The following is a 17,264-nucleotide window of genomic DNA, read 5'->3' as shown; positions in this document are numbered from 1 at the left end:
AGTACATTCCTCACTAATGAGGCTATTTCGGGCTGTCTTGCCTCTGTGGGTTGAGCGTCTGAGCTGCTTTCAGAGCAGAAGGAGCCACCACGCTCAGGGCTGTGCAAACACAGAGCGAGAAGGGTCTTGTCCCCAGGGACTGCTATCTAACCTGCCGTTAGAGACTATCTTCTGATTCGGGTTTGCAGATCTGAGATCTTGGCTGCTGTGTCTCTGGATAAATTATCTGACCCGTTCCCCAAAAGCAGAGCGGGGAGATGCAGCCTGCTGAAAGGCTGCCGGGAGGTGTGGGGGTCGTATACTGCACCCCAGCTCCTCCATGAATGTGGGAGAGCAAAGCCACCTCGGCTCCAGTTCTGAAAACAGTGCCAAAAGCAGCCTTTTAAGCATGGGAGAAATATCTGAAACTCAAATCAGGGAAAAGAGTAGCCTGCGGGTAACAAAGCCTGTTCTGGCTGAGAACTGCGGATTAGAAACTGTGGAGGAAGCCCAGAGAGAAGAGCGCATTGCTCCCGAGCTCCTCAGACACTTCTCTTCTTGGAAAGGTGCATCGTCCAAATGAAGTGGGGCTTTGGAGAAACATCTGCTGAGCACGTGCTATCACGGCGGCTCTGGCGATGGGGGACCGCGCTGCTCTAGGGAGTGCGGCGAGTTCACGTGAAAGCGCTGGAGGCGAAGCTCCTCATCCGGAGGTGCCGGGTGGCGGCTGTCTGGGCCAGGAGGAGAGGAGGTGAGAAAGTGAGGATGTTCACAGCAGAGCCCTTGGGCTCTTGTTCACCACCCGACCAGGCACAGCCCGGGGAATCACCCCGTGCTTCCCATCAAGGGGCTCGAAAGCTGCCCGGCTTCCCCAGCTCAGCCTCCATACGAGTGTGGCTAGCAGTGGTCACTGCCTACATACAAGCAGGCGCCACAGTAAATTTGAAAAATGCTTTGTGTACAAACAAGATTTGCCACAGGCTGTGCTGGGAATACTGTAAGATTGGCGGGTTGTATAAACACTGGATAAAAAAATGTGGATTTCTCACTTTGAATCTATTCCATGGGATCACTTAAAGTTTTTGCAATGCTTCAGCTTGAATTTCTAGAATAAAATGATGAGAAGTTAGGAGGGAAAGTGGGTTTTTTATCACTTCAAGGGGCTCAGACGCTAATTTGACAAGGCAGTGACAGACTGAGGAGTTTGCTGAACAGGGTCTAAGCCTCATTTCACTGTGTCTGTGGCATCACCTGAACCAGCACATCATGGGTTCTGCCGCCATTGGTCCAGTGCCCATGTACATCATCCCCTTCCCCAGGCCGGGTGACTGAAACCACTCTTAAAAGACGCATTTTCAAATTACACAAACCCCCAAGATTTTCTCTGTATATCTTCTTGTGGATGAACTTGTTTAACACCAAGACTTTGCTGTGTCATCACAATTTTAGGGACTCGCTTCCTGTTCCTTACCCTGGTGATTAAGACCATCAGCAAGGGAGGATTTGAAATGCAGAAGGGAAGGGGCAGAAATCTACACTGCCATCAGCGAGCCCGTGGCTCACATGGGGCCAGGAACAGAACAACAGGGGGGAAAAACCCTGTTTTCAAACAACTGTGCAACTAGGGAAAGAAGGAGAGCCATATATGGTTTGACTTGCATTTTATGGAGAACCTATAGTGCTCCCCCAAACATCGCGCAGGCATATATATAAAAATACACATACACAGAGAGAAATAACTATCTAAATAAGTATTTCCAGCTGAAGTGCTGGAGGAAGGCTCTCCACCTTGAGAGCATGTCCCAGTTGGCAGCGAGAGCGGGACTCAGAGGGCTGCCAGGATCTTGCCCTTTCCCCAGCGCACAGAGCTGTGCACCGAGCACGGCTGGGTCTCAGCCAGGTGGTCGGGGAGGAGGCGGGCGCCATGCCCTGGGAAGGGGTGCCGCTGCGGGTTACTGAGCCGCATGGCTACCCCACGGCAGGGCTGGAAGAGGAACGGGCCTTTTCTCCAGTGTAAAACGCTGTTTGGATCAAAATGCATTGAGAGAGTGGTTTTTACCTTTTCGGATAAAACTGGTGGAATGGCTATCTGAAAAGCCATTTCAAGAAGGAAAAAAAATGGAAGGGAGACATTTAAATTCAGCAAACTTCTAAACCAAGAGGTCTAATACATCTTGGAGATGTTTACTTACTTTTCCTGACATTTGTTTTCCACCAAACCAAGAAGAATTTGTAAAATATTTTAGTCCTGTTCTGCATTCATGCCCAAAACCCGACGTCATCCAGCGTTTTACTTTCAACTCCAAGCCAGTTGTCATCACTGATAAAGTCAGGCTGAAATCACTGGAGAAAATCCCACCAGCTTCAATGCAACCAAAATTTACCCACTGATTCCAAAAGCCAAAAAAACCAGCTGGGATGTGACTCTGTGTCAGGACATACTCAGATACTTTCAGAAATTGTGATCCGTGCTCATGTCCCGCACACTGACATGGACATGTAACAGGAGCCAACCCTCTGCGAGCTCCTGTGTTGAACCTACAAAGGATCCAGATCTAAACCAGCTTTGAGCTACCTTTTTGCCGAAGCTATCGAGTTTTAGACTTTTGGCTTCAGCAGTCCCAGGTGTGGCCCCTTTTTCAGTCTCCTCCAGGGTCCCAAGAGTGGCTGCCGATGCTCTGAGCATGGTGATGCTCTGTCCCCTGCAGCTCCCTGCTGAGGGACACAGCGGATGCTGCAAGTCTGCACGGGCTCAAAGAACAACTGGAACGAGATCATGTGAAACAAATCCATCGGGGGATATTAAATTCAAGGACAGCCCTGTCAGCTCAGGAAGTCCTTGAGATACTAATTGCTGGAAGCTGGGAAAGTAAACTGGGAAAGTATCACAGGGTGCTTGCCTTGTTCTGGTGCTTTTATCTAAGCATCTTCTGTTGGCTCTGTCACAGGCCGAATCTGGGGCTCACTGGACTTTGGTCTGAGCCAGAACAGCCATTCCTATGATCCTACGCTGCCCTAATTTTCCTTAGCATTTTGCCAAAGTTCCCCCCCCCCCCCTTTTTTTTTCATAATAGCAATGAGTTTGGGTTTTTTTCTGACTGTTGTTACTGTTTTGGGAATTCTCTCTCCCTTGAGCATAATAATCTGCATTAGTTATGCAATATACTGTTAACATGGTTTTTGGCAAGCTTTCATTTCACCCAAATTCATATCAGACTCCTCCAGGACATTCAATTTTTCTTAGACAACAAAAACACCCAAGTCTCCTGTCTGAATAGCTTCTCGATAGACTGGCCTTGACTGTTCAACTGGATCCCGCACTGACACGAAGCTTAGCTTGCACGAAGCAACGCTGTCCTGGTTTTGTTAATTTATTTTCTTTCCTCCAGTCAGTAAACAATTAGTTTACAAACCCGGCTCTGCAGGGTTTATTGGAATGATGCAGGAGGGTGGGAATATGGCTGTGAGGCGCAAAGGAATTTCCACAAACTAACTTTCTTAGCAACTTGGCTGATAAAGCCAGCAATAAAGAGCAATAAAAGCAGGCACGTTGTTCTTCAGACTGAAGGCATTTAAAGAAAGGAAATATCACATCAGTGCAGAAAGGCAGCCGAGGCAGATGGGGATACCATTTAGGAGTAATCTATGAAAGCAAATCATTTAACAGTACGAAAGCAAAGGCATCTCGCACGGGAGAAGCAGGAAGGCAGGACAGTTGTTTAATGCACCTGGTATACATCAAAGATAGAGACTGCTCAGCTGCAACGCCAAAAACAACCCTGCAATGAGCAAACCCAGCAACTTTACTCACCAGCAGCTCAGTCATGGGAGGCAAATCCATCCCTGTGCAGGAGACCCTGCCACAAGCCACGTTTCTATTGGAATTTCACCCCAAACCCTCTTCCCTACAGACCCATTTTACAGGAGTTTTGCAGCAGGGCTGGCTCCCGTCATGGGACGTGCGTAGGACCCACTGTGAGAGGGGGAAAAAAGACTCAAACTGAAGCACATGCAGGATTAGACAATCAAAGTGCTTGGGGGGGATTTTAGAGTGTCAGCTACCAGAAGAAGTAACATCAATATTGTCGACTTACGGAAAACTGGCATGGAGAGAATGAAACCCCAAAGGGACCTGGGAATTCTCTAATGTCTGGGAAATCTGCTGCAGGAAAGCAGAAAGTATTTGTGAAAGAAATTAGAGAAGCTGCAACTGAAATTCCTCTGGTCATGGCTCAAATGGGGAAAGAAATGCATTGCCAGTATTGTGTAAAGAAGCATCGAGAGGGTAGGACAGCAAGATAAAATTTATAGTCGGATAATTGCGTCACCACATAAATGCTGTCAGTTAGGACAAAGCCTTAAAGGAGTTGGGCTAGTGGGAAAGATGAGTGTTTGGGGTGCTCTGAAAGCAAAATTGGAGAAAATAGGAGACTTTGGGTGCTGACTGTTATCGGTGTGCCCTCATAGTAAAACAGAGCTCAGGTATTTTTTTTATGTGATTCAGAAATGAAGGTGGAAGTGAAATGAATGTGAAGCTGTCGCTGATGCCAGAACTTCACTCAAGTTACTTAAAAGCTTGAGCCTTTCAGAAAGGGACTGCGGGTGCCTCCACTTCCCAGTGCTCAGCTGGGGTCAAATTCACGGAGCCCATTTCTCAAAAAAGAAAACAGGCAGCTCTGCCTGAAAACCAGCCATCTGGAGCGGGGCTTCAAAACAGCAGAGGAGCCAAAATCACCAGGGTTTGTGAAAGCCTTCAGTAAAGGGACACAGGGAGAGTAACAGCACAAAGCAGCACAAAGGCTACCGAGGATGCTAACAAAAACTAGAAGTCCCTATGAATTCAGCATGTCATCGGCTTATTTTGGGGAGGGAGGCACGTGGAGAAAGGGAAGGCGTGATGAGCTGGACAGTTTTTCCTGTTTAAGGTTGTATCTTCTCTTTAAAAGGGGTGGCTGCTGTCTTGTGATGGTGTGCTCCCCCCCCCCCCAGCCTGACCTTTATCAAGCAATAACCACAGTGGTGGTCGTGATGGCTGCACCCGCCCTAAGCGGATTTGGGGGAGACAGGGAACACCACAATAGCCAAGGGCTAACTTGAGCAACGCGCCCACCTCACCACAGTGCTGGTCAATGTAAAATCTGTGGTCGGTATGCGAATATGGCTATGAGTCAATCATCTTAACTAGTGAGCAGCCCAAGAGCCCTTTGAGCTCTCCTGAAAAGACAGTGGGCTGCACGCCAGGATCTCCCCTTGGGTGGGGACGCCTCTCAAAGTTACTCCTCGAGGTTGAGAGATTCCTTGCTGCAACAGATTCTCAGTAAGTGACTAACAGCATGCTAAACTTTGAAACCTTAGCTAAGTGATATAAAGGATTGATTGCACATATATGATCCTTTAGACATAAACCATTGACCAAGTCTGGCACTAAGTCTGGATCCAGCCATACCTAGACTCCGCTCTGAGAAGCAGTTTAGAAAGCAAGGGGGTCCTCTCTGAACCTCACAACTCAACAGGAGGGTCTCCCTCACAGTCTTGTCTGACTCTGTCCTCTATGCAGTAAATAATCAAGTGTACCTTGCCATCGAATCTTGTTAAACCACTGTCACATTTGCCATTGAACTTTGTTAACTCACTGTTTTATATCAATGAAGTATATCATTGCTTCTCTCTCACAAGTGAAGTGCACCCTCACTCTATCCGCAACATGTCTCCGACAGACTCTGGCTCCAAGATACACACAAAGTAGAGGAAACCTATTTTTAGTCTCCATGAGACAAAAGTGCTAGTAAAAAAAAAAAAAAAAAGGTTAAAAAGACAATTGCTTCCTGTTTAGGGCTGCTGCTGTGAAGAGAGAACCTGCCAAGATGCTGAGGCTGTGGCAGGACCTCGGTGCAGGTTACAGCTCTTGGGGGCTGCCCCTGGGAGAGCGGGGAGAGCAGGCAGGTCTGTCTGGACCTGTGCTGTGAGATGGAGTCATATGGGGATGCGAGACAAGAAAAGATGCTCTCAGCTCCCGAGAGCCCCCACGCTGGGCCAGGAGGTCCATGCCCTGGGTTCCCGAGGGAGGAGAAGGGACTTGACCTTCTGCTCCTTTGGGATCTTAGTGCCTACAGGCTTTAGGCTGAGCTCAACTCTGCTTAGGTTAAAAGATTCCAGAGTGTCTAAGTGACACGTGAGTCTAAGGAGACAATTTGCAAAGTGACGTTCACAAAGAACCTCAGACTGATTAAAGACTTACCCCTCTGAAAATTCAAACACCTGGTAAAATAGGTCTGATTTACAGCAAGAGAGCAGGTACCATGGCAGGCAGGGTGGCTGACTCAAGGACCAATTCGTTTTTTTATCTTCAAAGTGCTTTCGTGCTTCCACCAACAAACTACATGCAAGAGGTTAAATTAGGAACAAATCCATATTCACCAAAACTAAAACCACAGCATTCTCTTCAATTAGTTAGCCGAAAGTACTTCCTCGTTTTAAGACCCCAGCACTGACATTTTAGATGAAATTTAAAATTTTTCAAAAGCAAGAAAATGATCATTAGAAATCAGCTTAAAATGCAAGTTTTTCCATTTAGGAACACAACATACTGCAAGGCTTTACGGGATAGTTTGTATTTCTCCTGCTGCACTGTTAAAAATACATTATGGATGTCAACAGCTCATTACTCTGACAACTAACTTTACTTCCCCTTGTGCTTTTCCACAGCAGACAGACTCAAAAGGAGGAAGACACGACAGTTTTTCTCCTAAAATCACAGATTAAAAGGGTACGAATGAATCCCCATGGGTGGATTTACTCTTAGTTGCGTACGAGGTATTTTCAGCTACTCTCTGGCACACCGTGAAAGAGCAATGGAAAGAGAAAAAACAAAGAGAAAAAAAAACTCCTGGTAGACCACGTAACACACAAAATGATAATTTATTTTCTAGTCAGGGCTTTCATCAGGAAGTGAAAGACTAACCGTGTATTTTCAAAGCATCTTATCAAAACTGGGAATGCATCCTAACAAAACTGGGAATATCTCCCGCAACAGACACTGTGAGTTTGGCTGAACCCAGCCTAAACGTAACCCACCATCCTCACAGTGCTGGGAAAGGTCTTGCGCATCCCCATGCACTTCTCCTGGTCAATGAAGAGTGAGTTGGCTTTGACGGCCAGGTCATGCTCCAAGACTGACTTGGTACGAACCAGCATTTGCAGCATGTCCTCGGCGTCCCTCAGCTGCTGCTGAAGGCTCTGGATTGTCTGATCGATTTCATAGACCTCGTTGACAAGGCTGGAAAACAGCAAGAAACCCCCTTAACAGTCCCATCACGGGGGTGGTTTCTAGCACGGCATTGCTGATGGGCCCCTTGGGCACAGGATTTCCCCCTTCAGCGTGCTCAGACTAACTTGGACCCCCAGTTTCTGGCAGATGCATGGGAAAGCTGAGGGCAGAACTCCTCCGCACCTCGGTGGGGAGGCATGGTTAAGTCTGCTCTCAGGCTTTGGCAACGCGCAGCCGCGTCTCCCAAAGCAGCTCGTGCCACCAAGAAGAGGGTTGAGCAGCTGTGGTTTCCAGTTCCCGTTTGGTTTTGCGGGTTTGTTTGTTCACCCTCCTGGATTTCCCTGTGCAGGGGTCCTCCCCATACCCACGGATGCACACACAGCAAAACGGGACGGCTGGGAGAGGCTAAAAGTGAACGTGAAACAAGTGGATGGAAAAAACAATGGCATGTGAGACGCTAAACAGGCTCTGGGGCTGGGTTTAAATTGCTTTTAAAAGGCTTCACATGGAGTCATGCCCAGAGGGCTCCCAAGAGGTTCGGGGTGCCTCACATGGGGTGCTGCTGGGCACTCAGGGTAGCCTGCTCCTCTGCAGCCCCTCGGGATGCAATCCCAAAGAGCCCACTATGTCCTTGAAAGGATTTCCAGTGTCGCCAGGGGAGGGAAGGACAGCCCTTACTGCTTTTCTATATGGTGCACCCTTTCTTGCAGTTACCCAAAAGGAAGGAGCTAAGTGCTCTCAGCGTAAGCCTGTCGGAGAGTAAAGGGCTTATCCTTCAAAACTGAGCACATCCAACTGCCGGGAAGCAGGCAGGAGAAGGTGAGGTTTACCCAAGTGGGAAAAATCCAGCCCTTCATGGGGTGGCATCAGGCTGTACCCAGCCATGGCATACAGCCTCCTTCATGGGTGCAGAGCTCTCCCAGCACCCAAAGGCTGGGACACCTGCTCATCGCTTTTGATTGTATCAGTACACTTATGGAAGGACTATTTAGAAAAAAAAAAAAAGGGTGATTAATTTTGTCATCCGGCGATGCTCCTGAGTGCTACCACCAGTGACTCCTCAAGGATCCTGCCGACCCTGCGCTCCTGCCTTACCGGAGCTGGGCACCGTCCCGGCACAGCTCCATGTTTGGTCTCCGTGTACGCTCGTCCAGCCGGGTCTGAGCCACTTTTAATGGAGGCCCTTTGTCCCTAATGGCTTTTCGGATGGTTTCTATGCTCATCTCAATCTGAAAGATTTCCTGCAGTGTCTGGTGTGAAAAAGAAACACATGGATAAATTAAAAAATATATTCTCAAGTGACCACATCATTTCCCTTTTCTCCTGTCCATCTGCAGAAGAAAACAAGTTCAATAAGCACACCCTGGGCTCAGACCACTGTCACTCTGCCGCATATCAAGGCACAGATCCAGCAGTGATTTCTCTTCGGGGAAAAGCCTCTCTTTGCTGTTGCTGTCACATCAGAGGAGGTTTTGGAGCAGTGATGGATCTATGGAATTACCAGCTTCCCAAAACTACTGTTTTCAGGAACTGATCATCCATCAATAGCAACTAATAGAGGGAAGGTTTGTAATGGATCCTCATTTAAGGACGTGGCATCAGCCTGCAGTGCTGCAAGCCCAGTCTCTGCTCAGTTAATCAATACTGCATCGAGCACGTTTCAGGAAGCTTTCCATGAGACCCACCGGTCCGGGCCAGGTGCCCATCTCTGAGCTCCACTTACTCTGCTTGGCAGAGCAAATGCACGGATACCCGCGCAGCAAACACAGAGCACTGAGACTGAAAGCACATCCTTGGAGGAGAAACAAGCCTGCAAACCCCCCTGGCAGGCACCCCAGCAGAGGCCCAGCAAACACTTTCTGCAGGGCAGCCAGCGCTTCTGAAGTAACTACCAGGAGATGCAACCGGCATTGGCATTTTCTGCTGGAAATCCCTGTGCTACCAGGCTGTCAGCTAGGATGCACCAGCAAAATACGGTATCCCTCGAGGTGAAATTACAGTGCCAACTCATCCTGCTCCAAGAAGGAAGTCCCCAGTATTTTGAGTTTAAACAGAAAAGGATACTATAAATGGCTTCTTGTGGCAACTGTTCCTCTGCTTGGGCTGGGTCTGTGTGAAGGGTTCTGCTTCAGAGGTGTCACACCGAAAGGGAGGGGTTCAGGCTACCTTGGCCAGGTGGGTCCGAATCTTGTTCTTGGCGTCGGCTGTCTCGGCGATGCGGTTGGTGAAGGCGAGGTTCACCCCGTTGAACTGGCGCCACATCTCGTTGGCCGTCACCACCAGCAGGTTCTCGAGGCTGTTCCGCAGCTTGGCAGAGGCCGCCCGTTCGCTCTGGGAGCGGAGGATGTTGTTGTCCGTGAACTTGGCCCATGATGCTGGCGCCGAGATCCTGGGGGAGGGAAAGGAGAGGCCCCCCAGTAAGCCCGTGCTGCTGAAGCTGGACGTGGGCAGGCATGGACCCTGCCAGAGACCAGTGTGGATTAAGCACAGCCTTAACGGGAATCTACGCTCTTAATCTAACCACATGAAAGTGCAATATTTGGACACCATATGTTCAATAATGCTTATCAAATGATGATGTGTTCATGAAGACAACTGTGATACTTATAAAAGCTCAGACAAACTAAAGATTTCCCCAGAAAAAAAATAGAGATTTTAATCAGACCCCATATTTACACATTTGAGGCATTTAAGTGCCAGTGATTCACAGCTTCACGACAACGCACAGATTGCAGTCAATTAATTTTGCTCATAACTTATCTCAGTTTCATACTAAACTGAACGAGCATTAGATAACATTTGATTCCCTGTGTGTGCATTCAGGATGAAGTTCACGCCTGTGCAGTAGTCCAGAACGAGGTCAACAAAAGACTTAAATACCACATAAGCTCCATTTAAAACATGCTGATCCTCGGCACATTTTACCCCCTCTGAATTTTAACATCAATCCTTTGCGATTCATTTGCCTGTCTAAATACGTCTGAGCTCTGCTGTGAATAATTATTCAAATATTAGAGAAATTGAATCAATCTATGGCCCTCCATAAACTACATGCCTCTGTGTGAAGAGCAGATTTATTCCCTCAGCCCTTTGCCACTTCGGGCATATCTCTGCGAGTGCTGGTTTAGGTCACCATTCATTTACTGGAGAGCCAAAGCTGAATTCCTGGCACCCAAAAGCAGCTGAACTCTATCCCAGGACCATGCTCTCTATTTCTTTATCTCCTGTGTCATTTTGGCTCCCTGCCAGGCCCTCTCCATGCTGGGGTGAGCCCCCCAGACTTTACATCAATGAAGAGCACTCAGGCAAGCACTGACACATCTTTGAAAACATGCATAAACTTAAGGAGCTGTGCAGAGGTGCTGAACTGAATTCATTTTCAGGCTGATCTCTGAACTCTGATATAATGCTTAATTAGGTGGGACTCGCTTTCACCCTCTGGATGTTCGGCATCCAGCTGAAAGCAGAGAGTTGTGCTCCCTTTATGGTGAGCGGAGAGAAACAGCCCCTCTGAGGTGGGTGTCTCCAGGCGGGATGGATGTGCCATGCAGAGACACATGCCTTTAGAGAAGGCTGAGGACAACCAGCTCCCAGCCAGGGAGAGGCACCGTGCATCCCGGGGACAGCTCGGTGCTCACGTGCCGCCCGGCGTGCACTCACGTGGCATCGACCCGCTCCACCCCTTGGTAGTAGCTGATGCCGTCGGAGGTGTTCCTCAGGTGGTGGCACTTGTCGTCGATGCGGTAGGCTGCCTGCTTGTTAACCAGGTCCCTCTCCAGCTCGTGCTGGGCCGCCCTATTGGACCTTCAACACACAAGCAACAGCCGTTGGTGGGGATGTATGGGCAGAACGGATTCCTCCCCACCCCGCTTCCCTGCAGCTCCTGCCCGGCCAGCTCTGTCCTCCCATGAGCACCACGGAGCCTGCATGGGTTTTACACCTGCGGGGTGTAGGTAGAGGTGGCGGTTCACATCACAACTGCAAATGCACATCAGCCCTAGGGCATGAGATAAGGAGCTCCTCCTTACACGAGCTGGGCTTTCGCCTTGTCCAGGTACTGCTGCATCCTCTCCTGGCACGACCTGATGACATCGACTTCCTGGGCAAAGGCAAAACATGACCCCATCAGTGTCCACACTCAGTTGTCCTGGTCACACTCATCCCCTTGGACCTCTCCAACCTTGCACACAGCGAGAACTTGCCTGCTTGTCTTTCTGCCCAAAGCAAACAGGCAGGGAGTGGAGAAAGTGTCCCCCAACCCCAGCTCACTCACTTGTGCAGCTGAGCCTGCACGCAGCGACCGGGAGGGGACAGAAGGGTGCTGTGGCCATAGCCATGGCCTTTGCATTCGCTTTCAGGGTGGGTTGATAAGTATTTTTTCATCCTGACATCAGTGTCAAGTGCTGGTTAGTTCCACTGCATGGACAGGGACAGATCCTGATTTGGTATGAACAGACACAGTGGCTCCCTGGACCAGCAGCGCTACACACCCCCATCCCCAAATCAGCATCTGCCCTTTTTGCTCCCAAAATGTTCTCCTCCCCAGAGGAGGACATGTCCAATCCATACAGGACAAGAGGAGATGAACCTTACTTTGGTGTAAATCCCCAGTCATTTCTAAGAAACATTCAGCTCCACTGGAGGAAGGCATGTCTTGCTCTCAGCTTGCTTGACTGCAGCACAAATCTGTTGTGTTTGTGAAGCCCCAGCTGCTGGAGGCAGGTGATTAGTGCTCCAAATCCAGTAATTTTTGAGCCTTTCTGTTGGCAGGAGCCAACTGAAAAGCACAGCCTAAATGTGTCCTAAACACTTAAAATCCAAAATGCCATTATGGAGATACCGGCTCTGATTATTTTCCTGAAATCTCATGACCTTTAAACTAATCTTCTAATTTTTTAGGGCCTGACTCATAAGAAAAAATCTTCTAATGGAGCAGTGGCTTCACAGTCCCAGGGGCTGCGATTTCCTTCCCAGTTTCACGATGCCTTTGCCATGATTGTATGTCATTGTGTCCTGTGTTAGGATCCCATCTTCTGTGCCAACTCTCGTCGTGTTTGCTTTTTATTCGTAATTTAAAGCAGACTATATAAAGGCAGGCAGGAGTGCACGTTTTTGTAATTTCTATAAAATACATTGCCTGAGCGGCAGTCCTACTGCAGCCATGCTGCTCTGAACAAAGCAAAGCTGAGGGTAAATGTAATATCTTTTATTAGATCAACTAATATAGTTGGGAAAATGAGACAAGCTGTCGAGAACATGCTGCCCTCTCCATATCTGTATGTGATATATATGTATGTCATATAGATATATAGCTGTATCATGTGTATGTGATATAGATACATATAGATCCTGTTCCAGCAGGGCTCTGAAAGGCAGGACAGTCTCACAAACTGCTTGAAGAGGGACAGAGGACCCCGATTTGCTACAGAAACACAGAGCTGATTTTCAGCTATTCCTTCCTCTGCCAGGGCAAGTCTTACCCCCACTGCGTGGGCATGCTGCCGCATGGGGGAACGCCGTCCCCCGGCCCAGCAGGTTTTGGGGGTTTGAAGAGTTTAGCACCTCACCAGCACTAAGGAGCCAGTTAGGAAACAGGGCTGCAAAACCTGTTTAGGGCAGTTTAGGTAAAAATAGCTTTAACACATGATCTGTGTTGCCCAAACTTACTGTGAAGAGCTGTTTCTCCACGTCGTCATGGACTAAGTCGATGCCCATCCTCTTCTCCCGGTGAAGCAAGCACTCTTGAGCGACCTGTTGGGGACATACCATCACTGCTGGCGGCAGGGTTCCCTACAGGGATGGTCCCCATCTCAAGTAATGTAAGAAAAGAAATTATAGGTAGGCACAGAGAGAGCAACATGGGAAAAAAGTGCCCAGGGCAGCTGGTTTAGCTGACAATGAGCAGCTGAGCTGCAACATCAGCATTAAATCAACACGAGGGAGCACACGTGTCCCTGGTGCAACCACAGCTGAATGCAGGGACCTGTGTCAGCCTTGATGCTGACCTTGCCAGAGCCTCGTAGTAAGACACAGGCTTTTGTCTCCCAAACCAGTATTTTAGATATACCGCTTATAAAAATATTTGGTTAAGCAAATACTGTTCTGATGTGCTCAGCATGTGCTGATAGGGGATGCAGCAGATGGCAAGGGATTTGTTTATTGCTAACTTAACTAATGGTCTCTTAATAAAAATTTCTAGATGTTACGGAGTTGCAATGAAAATTAATTAGACGTTTGAATGGCTGCAGATGTTTCAGCAGTAGGCTACAGCTTGCAGCCCACTGGACAGAATGCTTACCTGGAGAGGGGCCTCCGACTCATCCAAGGCTCTTTCCAGTCTTTTCTTCACGTCTTTGAGAGTGTTGGTCTCCCTGATCATCTCATCCAGCTCACGGCAGAGCTCCGATTTCCAAAATTCAATATCATTGACGCGTTCTCCCAGGTTTTTGGTGCTTTGTATTTGTGTTTTCTTTGTCTGCTGATATTTATCCTGAATCAGGCGGGAGGTATCGACTCTCAGACACTCTGCATTGCGCCGGGAAGTCTCTGACTCTTTGTAGTTGGTCAGGTTGGACCTGTACCAGTCGTCAGGAGTGTACCGGTTGAAAAGGGTTGTTCTGTTGGAAACAGAAGGAAGCACCTGGCTGGATGTTAACCCCTGGGAGGTTTTGGAAAAGGGAGCCAAAGTTGGTTTGATGGCAGCTGTTTTATAGTAGGCGCTGGGCATCCAGGGGAGGCTGAAGCTCTGAGGCAAGGGGTTGTAAGGAAAACGGTTCTTATAGCTTGAAGCCATGGTGCTGATGGCAGGAAGAAACTTGGAAGGTGTTGATTTTGGATGGGTGTACATTGCTTTTAAGGGCGAGCCGACCAGCTCCATTCTTGAACGCTGCTATTCAGGTACGTGTCCTGCACGAAGGAGACAGAAGAAGACAACCTCACTCAGTAAGCTCCTGCACTTGCGTTACTTCTTACAGCAACACATGCAACTTATAATACAAACAGCGATGCGCACAGCACCCACACATCGCCTGTACAGGCCTAAAACTCTCAAAAGCAAATCCCTTCTGACAGCATCCCAAGCATTTGTATATGTAAGGATTTGACTTTGTTGTTAGTATCTAGCGTCGGGTCTTGAAATGCAGAGAGAAACAAATCATGGCTGCTAAGGAGAATGACAGATGTTATGCCTTTATTTTCCCTAAATCTGTCAATCCAGTGAAACTGTAATTCCCGATTCTCTGTTGTTCATTTGTTTCTTTTGGCCGGCATATCTGCTGATCTTATAGTACTCCAGATGTAATTTTCTCTTTAAAAGTTCTATTACCAGCCCCGATAGCTTTGGACACACAGCTGCTACCAACCCAGCACGATTTGTGGGCAAGGAACTCCATCCTCATCATCTCTATCTTCACTTGCATTAAATGCTTGGAGTGAGGAGTCTGCAGGTGAGCTGAGCTTTGCAGGACTATACACAAATTTGAACCCCCACACACCTAGTTCAACCTAAAAAGACCCACCATCTCTTGACTTGCAAAGGAAGAAAAATGTTTATGGCTCACCTGATGCAAAATAAACGCAATTGGAAAGGAGATATCCCACAGTGTCTTTTCAGAGCAGCTTGTAAATGCCAGCCTTGCAGTAACCCTAGGAGGAATGGACACACAGGAAGATTTTGCTAACAATAACTGCATATGGCGCCGTGGAGGCTATTGCTCTTTTCACATTGAGGTTATCAGTCAATTGTTATCAGAAATATGATACAGAGGACCACCAAATGTACCTTACACACCTAATCTGAGGACAAACACTCAGGAGGGTATGTTGTGCTCAGTATGAAGCTCTTGTAAGGTTACAAGTGTCACCCACTGGCAGGAATAAGTCCCTATGGCTGTTGTAGCCAGCTGCTGTGTTGCAGGGATATGTCCTTCCCCTAATACTGTCCCATCCCCACTGCTCCCAGCCTGGCTCAGAGCCCCACTGAAAGATTAGGACACCAGTGCGCTACAAGACCCCTGGATATGAGCAGGGTTTGACATGAAGCATGCACTAAATCCCATTTATGAAACCATGAAATCAACTTTATTCCTTTAAAAATGGGATGTTTGCATGAACTAAACTTGCCTTTATTCTAGAACAAAGCATCCACACAAGCAATCACATGACTCAAGGTTTAATTGCTCCTCCTGGGCTACCCTAATCAATTTGCATGTGTAGGCAAGCTGAGAGAGGCTGACTTATTTTTAAAAACCATAAAACCCTTGGGAAAGAGAGTTTCCTTCATTTCAGTTACCTCTGCAACAAGAAACGCCTCTCTCTACACAAGGGCAGGACCAACGAATCATGGTTTCCTACTGGAAAGCTTAAAAGGCGATAGATGGGAGGCACACAGAGACAGGCAGGCTCTGCCTGGGAGCTGCTCTTACTGTACACCGGTGGTAACCCTCTTTAATGCCAGATGCTCACAGCCCATTGACTCTCTTGGAGCCGTGCCCGTGTACACCAGGTGATGAGCAGGCAACACAGCTCATTAAACTGCACATTTTCCAACATCTAGCTATGGGGACAGGTGACCTAAGAGACTTTTTGTGTCACCCGTGCCTGGAATGATTTGATGCATTCAGATGAACAGTGTCTCAAATCGTGGCTATTAAATAAATGAATGGCAAATGCAGGAGAATAACAGGTCCTTTAGCTAGGGCAAATGGGAGAAAAATAGGGATGAGTCAGAGGGGAAAAGTGCACAGCCTGCAGCTGGGAAATCATTGAACTTTGAGGACTGTATTTTCAAGCCTTGCCCAATTTTGGCCATGCTAACATGGGCTGCCCCAGTACCTGACTTGAGAGCAGCATAGCTGCGGGCACCGAGTCATGCCCCAGGATCCAGCCTGGCCGAAGAGGCTGTGGGATAGGCAGCGGGAAAATCACACCCTCAAATTTAGCAAAAGAACTTTCACAAACACGACCCTCCGAGCCAGTTTGGCAGAATCGAGGATGAAATGTCTGTGCTCAGGTCCAACAAAAACCACTGTGTGTGCCTGTTCCCACAAACCAGTCACTTCAGCCCTTTTGTCCCTGCTGGGGATAAACGACTGCACTTTCCCTCGTGCCACGCCACTTATTTATACCTGAGAAACAGCATTCAGAGAGTGGGAGACGGCTTCCCTGGCTCCCACCCCTGCAAATAAATTATTCCCTTTCAGATACTGACAGGTACATGTTTAAGAAAGGGAGGAAAAACCCTTGGGAATGGACCGGCGTTACATTTCCCTGCATTTCTAGCTGAAATAAATGCCCCTGCATCCCCCTTGGGATAAGCCATCCCAGGATGATACTTTCTGCTACCCCTGAACACAGACGCACGATGGGAGCCCCTGACCACCTAATTTGGGTACATTTGGATGATATAAGAGATATTGGGGGGGATTAGGAGAAAAAACTCCTTTTTTAGTCCTCCCCTCCTAAATAAAGTACGTACTCACCCTTAGCTGCCCGGGTGCAGGGTGTGCTCTGGCAGTTTGGGGGTGCCTGGGGGGGCTGCACTCAGCCCTGTGCTGTTGGGCTCAGTGGCAGCACTGCCAGGCGCAGTGTCCCTGGTGCCGTCAGTGACACAGGACCAGGGAAGCGTTGCCATGGGCGCAGGGCGCTCAGGGTTCTACAGGGGCAACTCCCTGCAGCCGCTATGGCAACCTGATGCAGCCTTTGGGCAACCCAGTGCTCTGTATGGGCAACCCAGTGACACACCTGGGCAAGAAAATACTCTCACATGGCTTCCCAGTTCCTGCCCTGGACAACCTACTGCCCTTGCTGGGCAACTTTGTGCAGCCCCTGGGCAACCAGGTGCAGCTGCTGGGCAACTGTTGAGTGGCTGGACAACGCTCTTAGGCACATGATTTAGTTTGAGTAGTCCTGCAAGGAGCAGGGCATTGGACTCAATGATTCTCATGGGTCTCTTCTAACTTGAGATATTCTGTGATCCTATGAACTCAGCGCCTTCAGGAGGCAACCCAGTGCCCTTGGT

At 48.5% G+C, this 17,264-nt stretch overlaps 1 protein-coding gene across 1 annotated transcript; it reads right to left on the bottom strand.

The window, feature by feature from the left end:
• Window positions 1–7,038: 7,038 nt before the first annotated feature.
• Window positions 7,039–14,123, bottom strand: TEKT3 (tektin 3). Its single transcript, XM_009815670.2, has 7 exons — window positions 13,545–14,123; window positions 12,914–12,997; window positions 11,275–11,345; window positions 10,907–11,050; window positions 9,413–9,635; window positions 8,342–8,496; window positions 7,039–7,255 (listed from the first exon to the last, which is right to left on the bottom strand). Exons 1-7 carry the CDS (start codon window positions 14,121–14,123, stop codon window positions 7,039–7,041), a joined length of 1,473 nt encoding a protein of 490 aa, XP_009813972.2.
• Window positions 14,124–17,264: the final 3,141 nt, after the last annotated feature.

The sequence above is a fragment of the Gavia stellata genome, chromosome 22 (assembly GCF_030936135.1).
Source record: "Gavia stellata isolate bGavSte3 chromosome 22, bGavSte3.hap2, whole genome shotgun sequence".
NCBI classification, from domain to species: Eukaryota; Metazoa; Chordata; class Aves; order Gaviiformes; family Gaviidae; genus Gavia; species Gavia stellata.
This window is presented reverse-complemented; position numbering and strand designations above follow the sequence as displayed.

What these genes read in the sequence shown, in the direction of transcription:
- TEKT3 (XM_009815670.2), bottom strand. Translation starts at nt 14,123, where the DNA reads ATGGAGCTGGTCGGCTCGCCCTTAAAAGCAATGTACACCCATCCAAAA. An exon ending in AAGGCGAAAGCCCAGCTCGT is followed by an intron (nt 11,051 to 11,274) that starts GTAAGGAGGAGC and finishes TGTGTGTTGAAG; the next exon opens with GTCCAATAGGGCGGCCCAGC. An exon ending in CGGGACGGTGCCCAGCTCCG is followed by an intron (nt 7,256 to 8,341) that starts GTAAGGCAGGAG and finishes GCTGTTTTCCAG; the next exon opens with CCTTGTCAACGAGGTCTATG.